The 11,980-nt window shown below is 38.6% G+C and overlaps 1 protein-coding gene across 1 annotated transcript; it reads right to left on the bottom strand.

Annotated features, from left to right (window-relative positions):
• Window positions 1-746: 746 nt before the first annotated feature.
• LOC118213905 (NXPE family member 4-like) lies at window positions 747-11,698 on the bottom strand. The gene is made up of 7 exons (XM_035393129.1): window positions 11,654-11,698; window positions 11,491-11,551; window positions 10,378-10,527; window positions 7,402-8,051; window positions 6,776-6,837; window positions 3,832-4,050; window positions 747-2,359 (listed from the first exon to the last, which is right to left on the bottom strand). Exons 2-7 carry the CDS (start codon window positions 11,524-11,526, stop codon window positions 1,818-1,820), a joined length of 1,659 nt encoding a protein of 552 aa, XP_035249020.1. The 5' UTR covers window positions 11,527-11,551; window positions 11,654-11,698; the 3' UTR covers window positions 747-1,817.
• Window positions 11,699-11,980: the final 282 nt, after the last annotated feature.

The following is an 11,980-nucleotide window of genomic DNA, read 5'->3' as shown; positions in this document are numbered from 1 at the left end:
CTTTAGTTTGGAATGAAATGCTGAGAGATCACATATATAAAACAGGTGTAACTGTCCTGGATCATAAACTCCTTGACTACAAGTGTGCAAAATCTGAGGGTGATATGTGGAAACTGCTTAAGATCTATGCTGCAAAGAGTAAGCAGTGTATCCTGGTGACCCTTAGTGTCTCCAAATCTGTCCAAAATGTCTACATTTGTGCATTGCTCTAAATCATAACATCATCATTTATTTCACTACAGATCAGCTTTTTTAACTCATGAAACTCACTTTTATATTATTTTCAAGTGGGAATTACTGTTTTTTTCATTAGTATAGGTGTGGCGGTCCCTCCACTCAACTGATGGGCCAGGCCTTCCAGAGATGTTAAGATGTGCCTGTCTCCAGTTGGAGGGGAGTTCTCTCCCCACCTTTTGGCTTTTGTTTAGGTGCTGGCTGCAGTTTTGCTTTGCACCATACAACAATGCTTCACCATAATTTTCAAACATCCACTCACCTACACTACTGATAATACTAATACTACTTTCACACCACACATTGTCTTGTGTTTTGTATAATTAGGTTATTTAAAATTAATGTGAGATTTTTTTTAATGGGTCAGTGTGCATCACCCTTTTTGTCTTGGCTATTGAGTCAGGTCACAACAATAGGGGTCTATGATATCTAGGGGTCCAAAAAACAACCAAAACCTCTGCAAAAATGAATAAAATAACATGTTTTCCACTATAAACCATATTCATTTGGCCCTTGTGATGGTTTATTTTGAAACATTGATATCACATTGAAAAATAATGCAAAATCATTATGACACACTGGTACTCATACCAAAATTTGTAATCATTCATGTTTGTATGTTTTTCTGTACTCTGTAGTATGTTCGAATTTGTTGCATGGGGGCGGGATGGCCTTTTACAAATGTTACATTTATTATCACTCCATGGGAAATTTTATGTTCATCTAGCACATAATGAGCACACAGTGAATTTGAATGGGCATTTTCCTTACTCTAAGTTACAATTATAGCCCATGGAGATACTAATACAATAAAATTACAATAAAATTATATTCCACGTTAGAAAAATATTGGCGATGTTCTAGCTTCACGGTAAACCAGGCATCAAACATAACACGATTGAGCCATCTGAATGCTTACACTACAGTATGTGAAATACCCACATTAGAGAATAGCACAAACCTCTTGAAAGACACTCAATTTCTAGGCCATTCCAGCTCATGGTTATTTGAGGTGAAATGGGAGGGGGGGAAAAGAATCCTAACAAAAAGAATAGGGTTCCAGCGGCTTCAGCCCCTAACTAAGAAAGAACCACTGGAAAGATGACCTTTATACTTTCACCCCTGGTATAGGTATAATATTGTCCAAAGAAAAAAAGGGGTGCTAGCCACCAAGAGGTAGCAGAACAGAGAGGTCTCATGGGTGTATAGGGTCTAACTTGTCATCGTTTGAAGAAAAACATCCCATAGCATAATACTACCATCAACATGCTTCACTATAGAGATGGTTTTAAGTGGGATATGTATATTGATAAACCTGTGCTGACCAATAATCCTCCTGGGAACATGTGTTTTTATCTTGAAATCCTAATAACTTTTATGGCATGCAGAGTAGATAAATAAGGCCAATAAATAAGTGGTATGGTTCAGTAAAGGTTTATAACAAATAAAGGAGTTATTGCACCTTCATTTATTTAGAGCTGCCTGATCACGGGTTATATACTTATGCTATCAACATCTCCAAATGCAATTTACAAAGAAGTGCGCAAATACATACAATTACAGAGTGACCTTTCAAAGGGCACCTATGCCTCATGACAGGCGAATGACAGGGCCAGAGCCAGCTCATTAGATACAACGACTCCATTCGGGTGGACGGCAAAAGTGTTGGCGGCCACAGTCATGTCCCAGGCATCTACCAAACCGACTTTCATGTCCTCAAACACCTTTCTCTGAGCCAGGTTCTGCATGTAGCCATACCAGTTACTGAATTGTGTCATCTTTGACTCCAGTTCCCTGCTGTTCTCCAGCTTTATAACAACAGTTGTCTGTGGGCTACGAGCATGTAACCGTAGGATTGCCCGGCGGACATTTCGTAGCCTTCGGATAAAGACTTCTGGGGGGTAGGGCCGGAAATGCTGGCCAATTCCAATGACCAATATCACGTCGTCCTGCCCACTACCAACAGCTATCCTGTCCAGTATTTCAGGAAGGGGGATTGTTGCCTTTATGTTGGCTGCGCGAAAGCCAATCCAGGGATGAGAATGCCTTGCCCACCGGACAGTGATGTTGTTATGGACATCAGCAGCCAACTTTGAATCATCTCCTTTTTCTATGTATCTCAGGCCTGTGGAAACATAATGAATAAATAGGGCAAGTTGTTGGTACCTTTTGACAAAGTGGCCTACTATTTTGCATAGAAATCCAAACCCATTTGGCAGAATTTGGGTCTGCACTTACAGTAGGTGTGGTCACTGTATAAAGGACAAGTGCTTTCAGTGGATATGCCACTCTGTATGTCCAGTGTAAAATAAGAGGCCAGAACATGCTATTATTTTCAGCACCATGGAATGAGAGAAATTCTACAGAATATGACTTAAGATTTCTGAAGTTACAGTTTTAGTATTTCTTAAAGGGAACCCTGCCTGTTAAGACCTGTCAGCTTTAATATGGTGTCAGTGCCTTCAATTATATAAATGTGTTATTATAACCACATGAAAGATTTGAGTTATTTAAATATTTTTAAAATCCTTCAGGTCGTAGGCCGCCATTACTGTTACTGTTGCAATGCACTCGGTAGTGACGTCAAATGATCGCTCGGTCTCTGGTCCATTGCCGTTGTGCATTGAGTGGCATTGAAAATGTCTTCTGTTCAGCTTTTTCGATTTGAGTAAGAGCGGGACATTACTCAGGAGGAAAGCACGGAGGATATCCCTCATCAAATAAATCAAGACGATGAAGATCGGAGGAGACGAGAGTAGGACATAAGACTAGAGATTGTCTGTGCATCAACTGCTCACCTATGCCAACAGAGATGGAAAAGTTGCTTGTTGTAAAGAGCTGTGCTTTCTAGCAGCAGCTGTTCAAAGTCACTTTACCATATGGGTCAAACTATCATTTTTGTTGAAACTGAAACGTGTCAGCATCCCCATTAATTTAATTGACGTAACATATATATACAACGTGGATCAATAATAACATTACGATATGAGCTTAAACCGGTGATACCTCCTTTAAATGCATAATCCCTAAATGATAATACATGCTGATACACTAAGATGTTTATTGAATCCACCCTATTCACAGATATCCTGTGAATCACGTCACACATATTCTGTGGCATTGTATTGATATTTTTCACTATTAATAATCGCAACTGCTGGACAAAACAACTGAGTTCACCTCCAGTGCAACCATTTTACATCATCTACCCAAAGTGCACTGTGCATCTAAAATAATGGCAATCTCCACAGGTCAAAATTTCTATTAAAGGCTGGGTTTAAAAAACCAAAAACCAAATATTTTGTGTGATTTTTACAACATATTTCCATAGTTGTGGGCATTACAACATATTAAGCCCAATACGTCTTAGTAGGCATGGTTCCCTTTAACAAACCGCATGACATTCAAAAGGTACAGTGCTATGATCATTCAAAACAATCAACAGGAACTCATTCATTGCATTGTTTGCTGTTGAACATGGCTAATGTATCGCAAAGTCATGATATTGCTGATTGGGGCATATATGTAAACTGACATTCTTGGCTTAAGCAATGGTAAACCTGAGCTGTTGTATTTTTCCATTTGAGTTGTCGTTACCTTTCAGCTTTCTTCCCAAATACTCTATCCACTGGCGCAGAGTGGAGTCACCTAATAGGTAGAGAGTCTTTCCCTTTAAACATCTGGTGATGGTCTCTTCACTGAGGAAGGGGCCTATCTGACAAATGGAAGAAGACCACCTGTTTGAATAGAAATATCCCCCAGGAAAAGGGGAATTCATTCCAGCCACACACTTTTCAGTTGGTCTGTGGGTTGCATCTGAAAAATGGAAAAACAAAGAAAAAGTGAATGAATATAGTAAAAAATGTACTGATTGCCTCCATGATGTTCAATGATATTATGTTATATTTTATTTTGACAGGCACAAAGACATGAATCCGGCTATTGTTTTAAAAGTATAGTGCAGTTGTAATTGGAATTTAAGTTTATCTACACTAGATGTAATATGATCTTAGAAGTTAGCAGCACCAACATCTTCCTAAAGTAGTATCCCATTTTCAGTCATATAACAACAGAATTTGCTTGCATAGATTATGGAATGAATTTAAATAATGGATTGCATTCACACAGTACATATGCTGAGAAGCAGGGAAAATCACCTCAACCACCACCAGGGGTGGACAGTAACGAAGTACATTTACCTGAGTACAGTACTTAAGTACATTTCTTGAGTATCTGTACTTTACTTTTGGAAATGTATGACTTTTACTCCACTACATTTGAAAGATAAATATAGTACTTTTGACTCCACTACATTTCTATGAAGGTTGTCGTTCCTCGTAACTTTGAAGCATAGCTTTGAAGTCAACAGTTGAATATTTTTTTATTTTCTAAAATGCGATTGGCCACACGCTGTGTTCCTCATAGGAGAAAAACCAATCACAGTAGCCTACTCCTAATACGCCGTCTGTCAAGTTCAAAGTGCTTGCTTGTTGCACCAGTGGTTGAGCAGTTCAATTTTGAACTTGGCGGCGCCGCGGCAGTAATTACGGCGACGGCAGAAGATAAGGATGATTCTTCGCCACCAGAGCACCCACGGCCATATCTCAAGTCCATGTTCGAGATTTGTGAAATTCAAAAAGATTCATATTGTTTTAAATATTTCCCACATACATAACGTTTTATTCAGCGGCGACTGGTGAGCTGAAAATTGGTGGGGCGCAAAACTTTACTTTAATCATTGATCTCAACCTATTTTCATTAGTAATTTTCCTTTATAATCAAGCGTGCCAACGATCGGATTAATCAAATGACAAGTAGCCTAACACACAGCGTCTTCATACCCTGTTAGGGGGATTAAATCATAAATTCAATTTATCCGTAAAAAATCCGTTTTAATCACCAAGTAGTCTACACTTAACAAATAAGATACACCGGTCTGTTATCTAGTATGTTAGCTCTCAGAATAACCAGCAAAAACAAAACCTGCACTTCAATTGTGTTTACAGTCTAGCCAAAGCTTTGCAGATATTTGATTAAAAATGTGCACTATTTTGTACTGCAAATGAAAATAAATGTAGGTTATACGGCCTAGGCTACTCACTAAAACTGCCTATTTGGGGAGAGCTGGCTATATATGATAGTATTGAGTAGCCTATTTTGTGGATTTATTGTATTGATACTCAAGGAAAATCAGGGGAAGATTCTGCCACTGCTTATCGTTTAAAACGGATTTTTCTAAATCGCATGTATCATTTAATCTCCCTAACACAATGCAAAGAAGCGGTGTCCCCTTCCATTTGATTAGTCAGATGTTTGCATGCTTGTTAATCACTGAAAATTCATTAAAACAGTTTGAGATCAATGATTAGTTTAAAGGAAAGTTTTGCGCCTCACCAGTTTAAGAAAGATGGATAAAGCAGGAAAAAGCGATGACAAGAGGAGGATGACCGATTATTTTTGTGGGTAAAAAAAATTCTCAGCATTAATGACACTCAATAAACTTGAAATATATTATGTAAAAGCTTGCATCAATAGTATACATTCTTTTTAAAACATTGTTTTCCTTATTTACAATTATGTGCACAATACATTAAAGATACATCTATTTTGAGCTGAGACATTCATTGGTTTGTACCTTTTCTCACCCACCTCCCACCGGATCTCAGGGTCCACCCACCTCCCATATCCCAATTTAACCCCTGTCTATCATGTGTTGCTATCTAACAGTAAACATACATCTGTAAATGAGCTTCTGTAAATGCATCGTAGAAACAATACAACAGTGCGCTGACATTAAAAATAAAATGTACTTTTGAATACTTAAGTATTTTTAAAAGCAAGTACTCCAGTACTTTAACTCAAGTAAAAATTTGACTGAACAGCTTTCACTTGTAGTGGAGTAATATTTGACCAGGGGGTATCTATACTTTGACTCAAGTAATGGAATTGTGTACTTTGTCCACCACTGACCACCACCCATAGTTGCCATTTTTAGATCGAAAGCTTACATCACTTACTTGACTGATGTATGAAAGATCATATCATACATCAGTCAAGTTAGGGGAGAGGGAACTACTCAGCCAGTTACACTTAGAGAGAGTTAGGTGGCCAGTTTGTCAAGCAGATTGGGAATAGGACCAGGATACCGGAGAATGCCCCATACTCTTTGTGATAAGCATAGGGAGATCTTCAGTCGTCAGGACCTCAGTTTAAGATCTTTGAAAGAAGGTGTCTCCCAGGTGTCCGTGTCATTGCGTTGGCACATGTTTATTTACTTGGTCTCAATAGCATTGCCTACTGGCCAACTAATTTTGCAGGTCTCCTATCCAAGCAGTAACTAAGCCCATCCCTCCTTGGCTTGAGCCATTTGTTAGCAGAATGTTAAGAGGAAATAAAGCCTCTAATCAATAACACATTTTCTCTTGAGAACTGTCAATTATATCCAAATCGTCTCATGTACATTTTTTAATTCCTTGATTTCTGAAATTTGAATTTTAAGAAGGCGCATTGGAATGACAGGCACAGGTGAAAAGGAACATACCAGTACAACCAACGACTGTCACAGGCTTGAAGCTGTTTTTTATTTCTATTCCAGTATTTTTCCTTCAAAATACAATAATGAACATGAAATTTATGTTATGAGATGTTTAAACAAACTTTCACAGAAAACTCAAGAGTTTCATTTCAACTCACCCACATTAGCTGAAGTTCAGCTGCATCTAATACCATTTTGTTTGATTTATAAGGCAAACATTAGATGAAGCCAACTACAGATATTATAGTAAGGAGGCCCCAAGCAAAGGCCAATCAAACAAGGGTTTATACTGTGTTTAAACACAAAAGCTCCTGCATTGTAAAATTAAATGCCAGTTTACCTACAATTCTATATGTTGGATCTGTATGTACATTGATCAACTACAAGGATCAGTAATGCACAAAAAACGGATCCCTTCAAATCAGGAACATCAAACTCAAGCTCCAGGATATAATTCCTTAAGTTGAAGAAATATTTCTATTTATTAATCATAAGCATCATATCAGTAATACCAAACAAGCTCAAAACATTATTAAGCAGCAGGCGAGACTCCGCCAGCTGAAATGTAAACTACCCTGTTGGGTGGTATTAGATATGCAGACATACAGCATTTTGAGTACTAAACACCTTACCTGGCTAAGAGCTGAACTTCCTCCTCTGTGAGATGAGGACCTGGGGGAATGTAGGACTTTGTAATGGTCAGAGAGTTGCAGGGAAGGGTCTGGGGCTTGTAGCAGGCGTAATATTCTCCATCCTCCTTCTTCCTGTACTCACACAGGGGCCTGTCTGGGCTCAGCCGGAGGGCGCACTGAGACGTCTCCCTCTTTTTCCCACTGATGAAGGTTCCCTTGTGCATAGCCTTACCGTAGTCCTGCATCCAGTCTTTCTGGAGGACCCTAACTGCCTCAGAGGAGTGGATCAGACGCACAGAGACGTGCACCTCTCCGGGCCAAAACAAGCGGAAACGCACACGGTAGGAGCCGTTGAGGAGGTCAATAACGTCTCCTGATGCACATGCCTGGAGCTTTGCAGAGTGGATCCGGGCCAGGATGAAGTCTCCTCCATAGGATTTTGGATGCCCTGAATAGTTCCTCATCTCCACCAGCACATTCAGTGTATCCCCCACACAGTACTGAGCCCTAGACTGCTCTAGCCTGACCTCACTGTACTGAGCACTGGAAGAGTTGTTGAAAGAGGAGAAGTTGGAAGTTGAGGGAGGCCATGATAATGAGAATATTACTTCATCTACGGTCATTTCTTTATGAGTGGTCTTGGATTGCTCCTGCAATGACAGAACATTACAAGGGAAATTTAATGATGATATTCATAAATATCTCAAATTGAAAAGCCTTTTTTTTTAGATTTTCTTGTGCTGGTTGCTCAAAGCAGAGATAAATGTTCTAGGAAACATATAATCTAATCCCCAACCCCCACCCCACCACAAATGTTAAATATATTAATCATCTTCAACATCCCTTTTACTCTCTCCCTTTCTTCAAAGTGACAGCATCAAATATTTTCTTGCAGAATAAATAAAAATGTCCTGCATTTGTCACTCCTCCATTTGGTTTATATATATTTTTAATAGAAAATAGCATGTCATTTGGGGACTCACCGTCCGCAATTGAGAGGAAGCGCAGTTAAGGGTGATTAAGCACCGCACTGTCACTGTGTTCTGGGATTCATGCCTGCCTCGCCCGCCTGAATCATGCCTGCCTCGCCCGCCTGAATTGTTGCTAAGTAGCCTGCTTTGGTTGACCTGACCATAAGAATGCTGCCTGTTGTGTGTCCCTCTCCCCCTTTATCCATTGTGGTGCAGCAAGGGGCATGGTCAGTGAATGGAGATGCTTCCTGGCAGCCTGGCTCCAGTCACTTTTAGTACACAGCCCTGCCCTCATTGTGAATATCAGATCGACATCACAACTCAAGAGCTGCAGAAACTGTCGATTGTTCTCTCGCACCCGTGGGTTGCACTTTCGTTGGCTACGAGTGTCCATTTGCAACCATTTGCTGAATATGTCTTCAATTTTTTTGTTTCAAGCTCAGCGTGAGGCCGGCAAGCAGCTTAGCTGCCCAGTTTTAGAGAAGAACCAACTTTGTTGTTCAATGTTCAGTAGAAAGGGTCAACTTGGAGCTAGGACTTTTTTGATTTTCTTTGTTCTCCATTGGAGATAAATCTCAGTTCAAAATACAAGTTTGGGTGTTCCCTGCCAGGACTGTACCTGCTGTGGAGTTGGGTATAATTATTTCACAGCTCACACCCTCCCAGGTAGCTAAAATAGGATTTGGTTAGGCTACACAATGCATACAAATCTCCACTCACCTCTTCAGGCTGCACCTCTCCCCATCCCTCCCTACCTCCCTGTAGTCTCTAATTGATTGTAATCTTAGGGTTGTAGCTAGGTAAGCTGTTTATCTTAGTTGACTTAGTTGAGTAGGCACAAGTGCAATAACTATTGCTTGTTTTATTTGTATAGACTGCTTTGTTGCTGTTTTTGTTGTGTTAATCAGATTAACCTACAGGGTCCATGTTAAACTACGTGGTCGTTCCCTGCACTTGGAACTGTACTTCCCTCTAGGGTTTTCAACGCACTTGTTCCTGGTTTTGGTTATACACTTTGTTGTACGTCGCTCTGGATAAGAGTGTCTGCCAAATGCCTGTAATGTAATGTAATGTAATGTAAATACTGTAGGTTATTATGGTCTCTCCGTTAAATACCTGGTGGAGGGTAAAATAATAGTTTGGCACGTTGTAGCTTATCAGTATCTTTCTTTACTGGTAATTCCTAATTAATGTTTTTTAATATCTTATTTAGCTAATAATAAGTAGTGAGCTGAGATCAACTCATTAATGATGGTATGATTTAAATTCATCATTCTAATTGACCAGTTCTGTTGTTCATATATAAAATGATTTCATCTTAAGACCTGATATAGAGTTTGCTTTGGCTTATTGAAAAATTTCACCAGGCTCAAGTTCGATTGACCTGTTAACAAATTTGGCAACTTAGATGATTGTCTTTTTCAGTAATATGAGATTGCATAAAATATATTTGGAATGCAGGTTGAGTGAGGGGTTTTAGCATGCAATACCCCTTGTGTTCAGTATCCAGAGTGCTGAAAATTGTACACGGGCATTGACTGCTGGAATTGCTGGATTCAGAAAGTAAAGATATTTTACTTAATCCTCACTTTCCTGACACCACTGTCAGCTATAAAACTGTTAAAAAGCACATTCTCTTGCAAGACATTAATTCAAATAGACGATAGATGTTCTACATTGGAAGAAATTTAATGAAGTGGACAAAGTCAGTTTTTTTTGTTTGTTACTCATACACCTTTACACACCATATCTACTGTTAGAGATAAAAATGTTTGCTCACAGATAAAAATGTTTGCTCACAGATAACAAACCTGATGGTGACCTACATTGGAATTGTTAACCCTCATCTGTTATACACCTTCAGTGTGGACCTTGATTTTCAAGTAGCATGATGAAGTTTTATATATATATATATATATATCAAATAATGATACTTGTATTCTGAAATCCTTACATTGAGAATTAACTGCCACCATAAGTGAACGAGAAATGGAATTGCTGTTACCCATATTGATGTCCGTTTGTATAGTCTGGAAAAATACATAAACAAAACACCTATGGCACACAGAGAAATGCATATGAACTTCTTTCTTGAATATTTGCATTGCTGTGTTCCAAAACAATGTACTTCAGTTGATGGAGGGTCTGTTGCGCTCTGTAGGACAAATGAATATAAACAGATTATAGACACAATAAGTGCCGGGAATACAGTCCCTGTAAGTTAGGCTGAAGCCTATGTGATGGTTAAGGATGTGTGCCTTGGCAGTGATCCAGAGGATTATAGTCAGTGTGTAAGACAAACATAATAGATTACGAAAGAAGTGTAAGGAGACCAAGAGGAAAAAATATGTGTTTGCTGGCAGACTGGGCTGATTTAAAAATTCAAAAGTGCAGCAAATCAAACAGCACCAAAGAGCACCAAAGAGCACTGAGCATTTTTACACAGTTGTAAAAGTAAACATGACATAATAATGTGACATGGTTTACGGTGTTTGTTGTTTATACTTTGCTAACCTTTTTGAGACCTTGCCACTTTTCACTGTGGGCAACCCGCCCAGAGAAAAATGTAACATTGCATATGGGTAAATCACTTATACTTATGTAAAAGGTTTTTTAAATTGTCCTTCGTATTACTGACCTGATCATACAGTTTAGGCTGTATTTAGGAAAACCATCTTATCATAACCAAATTGATCATCAGTCCTGTAATGGACTGCTACCATTCATTGTTATGTAATGTCATTTGTTTATTATCAAACTAAACATTTTTTAACAATGTTTTGAATTAAATTTTATTTTATGTTTTCATATGTTGTGGTCCCATAATCTTAGAGGACCAACAATAGTAATAATTATTTGAAAATAATAATCACATTGTATAGCAATAGTATTAAGCAAATAGTAAAAGTTTTGGTACTGTTAGATCAAACGTGTCTGCACTGTGCATTCGGAACCAGTTCAGACATGTTCCAACATGGGAACATTAATTTTTTTACTTTTCTTTAGTCTTCTGCCTGAGAGAAACAATTAAGAAATAGTTTGCGTGAAAACATTAAGAAAGATTAAAAAGTACGCACAAAAAGCTAATTTTAAAAAAGCGTTACACAGGAGTACTCACCTCCCCAGGTTGGTCCATGGGTTTAATAAATTCCATCTGAAATGGAATGAGGTTGTTGCACCTATAAGAATAATAATAATAATCATAGAATTATAACATCACAATGAAATAAATATTTCAATAAATAATATTGAATATAATATTACGTAATACTAAGCCTTACGATAAACCAGTGAAAACGCGAGTGGGGCTTGAATTTATAGGGAAGTTACCTTTTGTGTGTCGGCTAAGGATCAAAACAAGTCAGACATGTACATGATAAAACATCAGAACTTTCATGCGTCAGAGCATCATCATGACTAGCAGAATTTGCAGGGAGTGGTTCATAAAATGGAAGGAGGGCAGAAGTAAAACACATCCAGTACCTTCAGTGGGTACAGAACAGAAAAGGAACGCTGGAAGAGGAAATGACAATCCGCAAACTGAATCATACTGTTCTTTATAATTAATCACAGCAACATAATTAACCACACTGGGTATTCATCCGGAC

The sequence above is a fragment of the Anguilla anguilla genome, chromosome 15 (assembly GCF_013347855.1).
Source record: "Anguilla anguilla isolate fAngAng1 chromosome 15, fAngAng1.pri, whole genome shotgun sequence".
NCBI classification, from domain to species: Eukaryota; Metazoa; Chordata; class Actinopteri; order Anguilliformes; family Anguillidae; genus Anguilla; species Anguilla anguilla.
The sequence above is the reverse complement of the archived record's forward strand: the minus strand, read 5'-3'. Positions and strand labels throughout refer to the sequence as shown.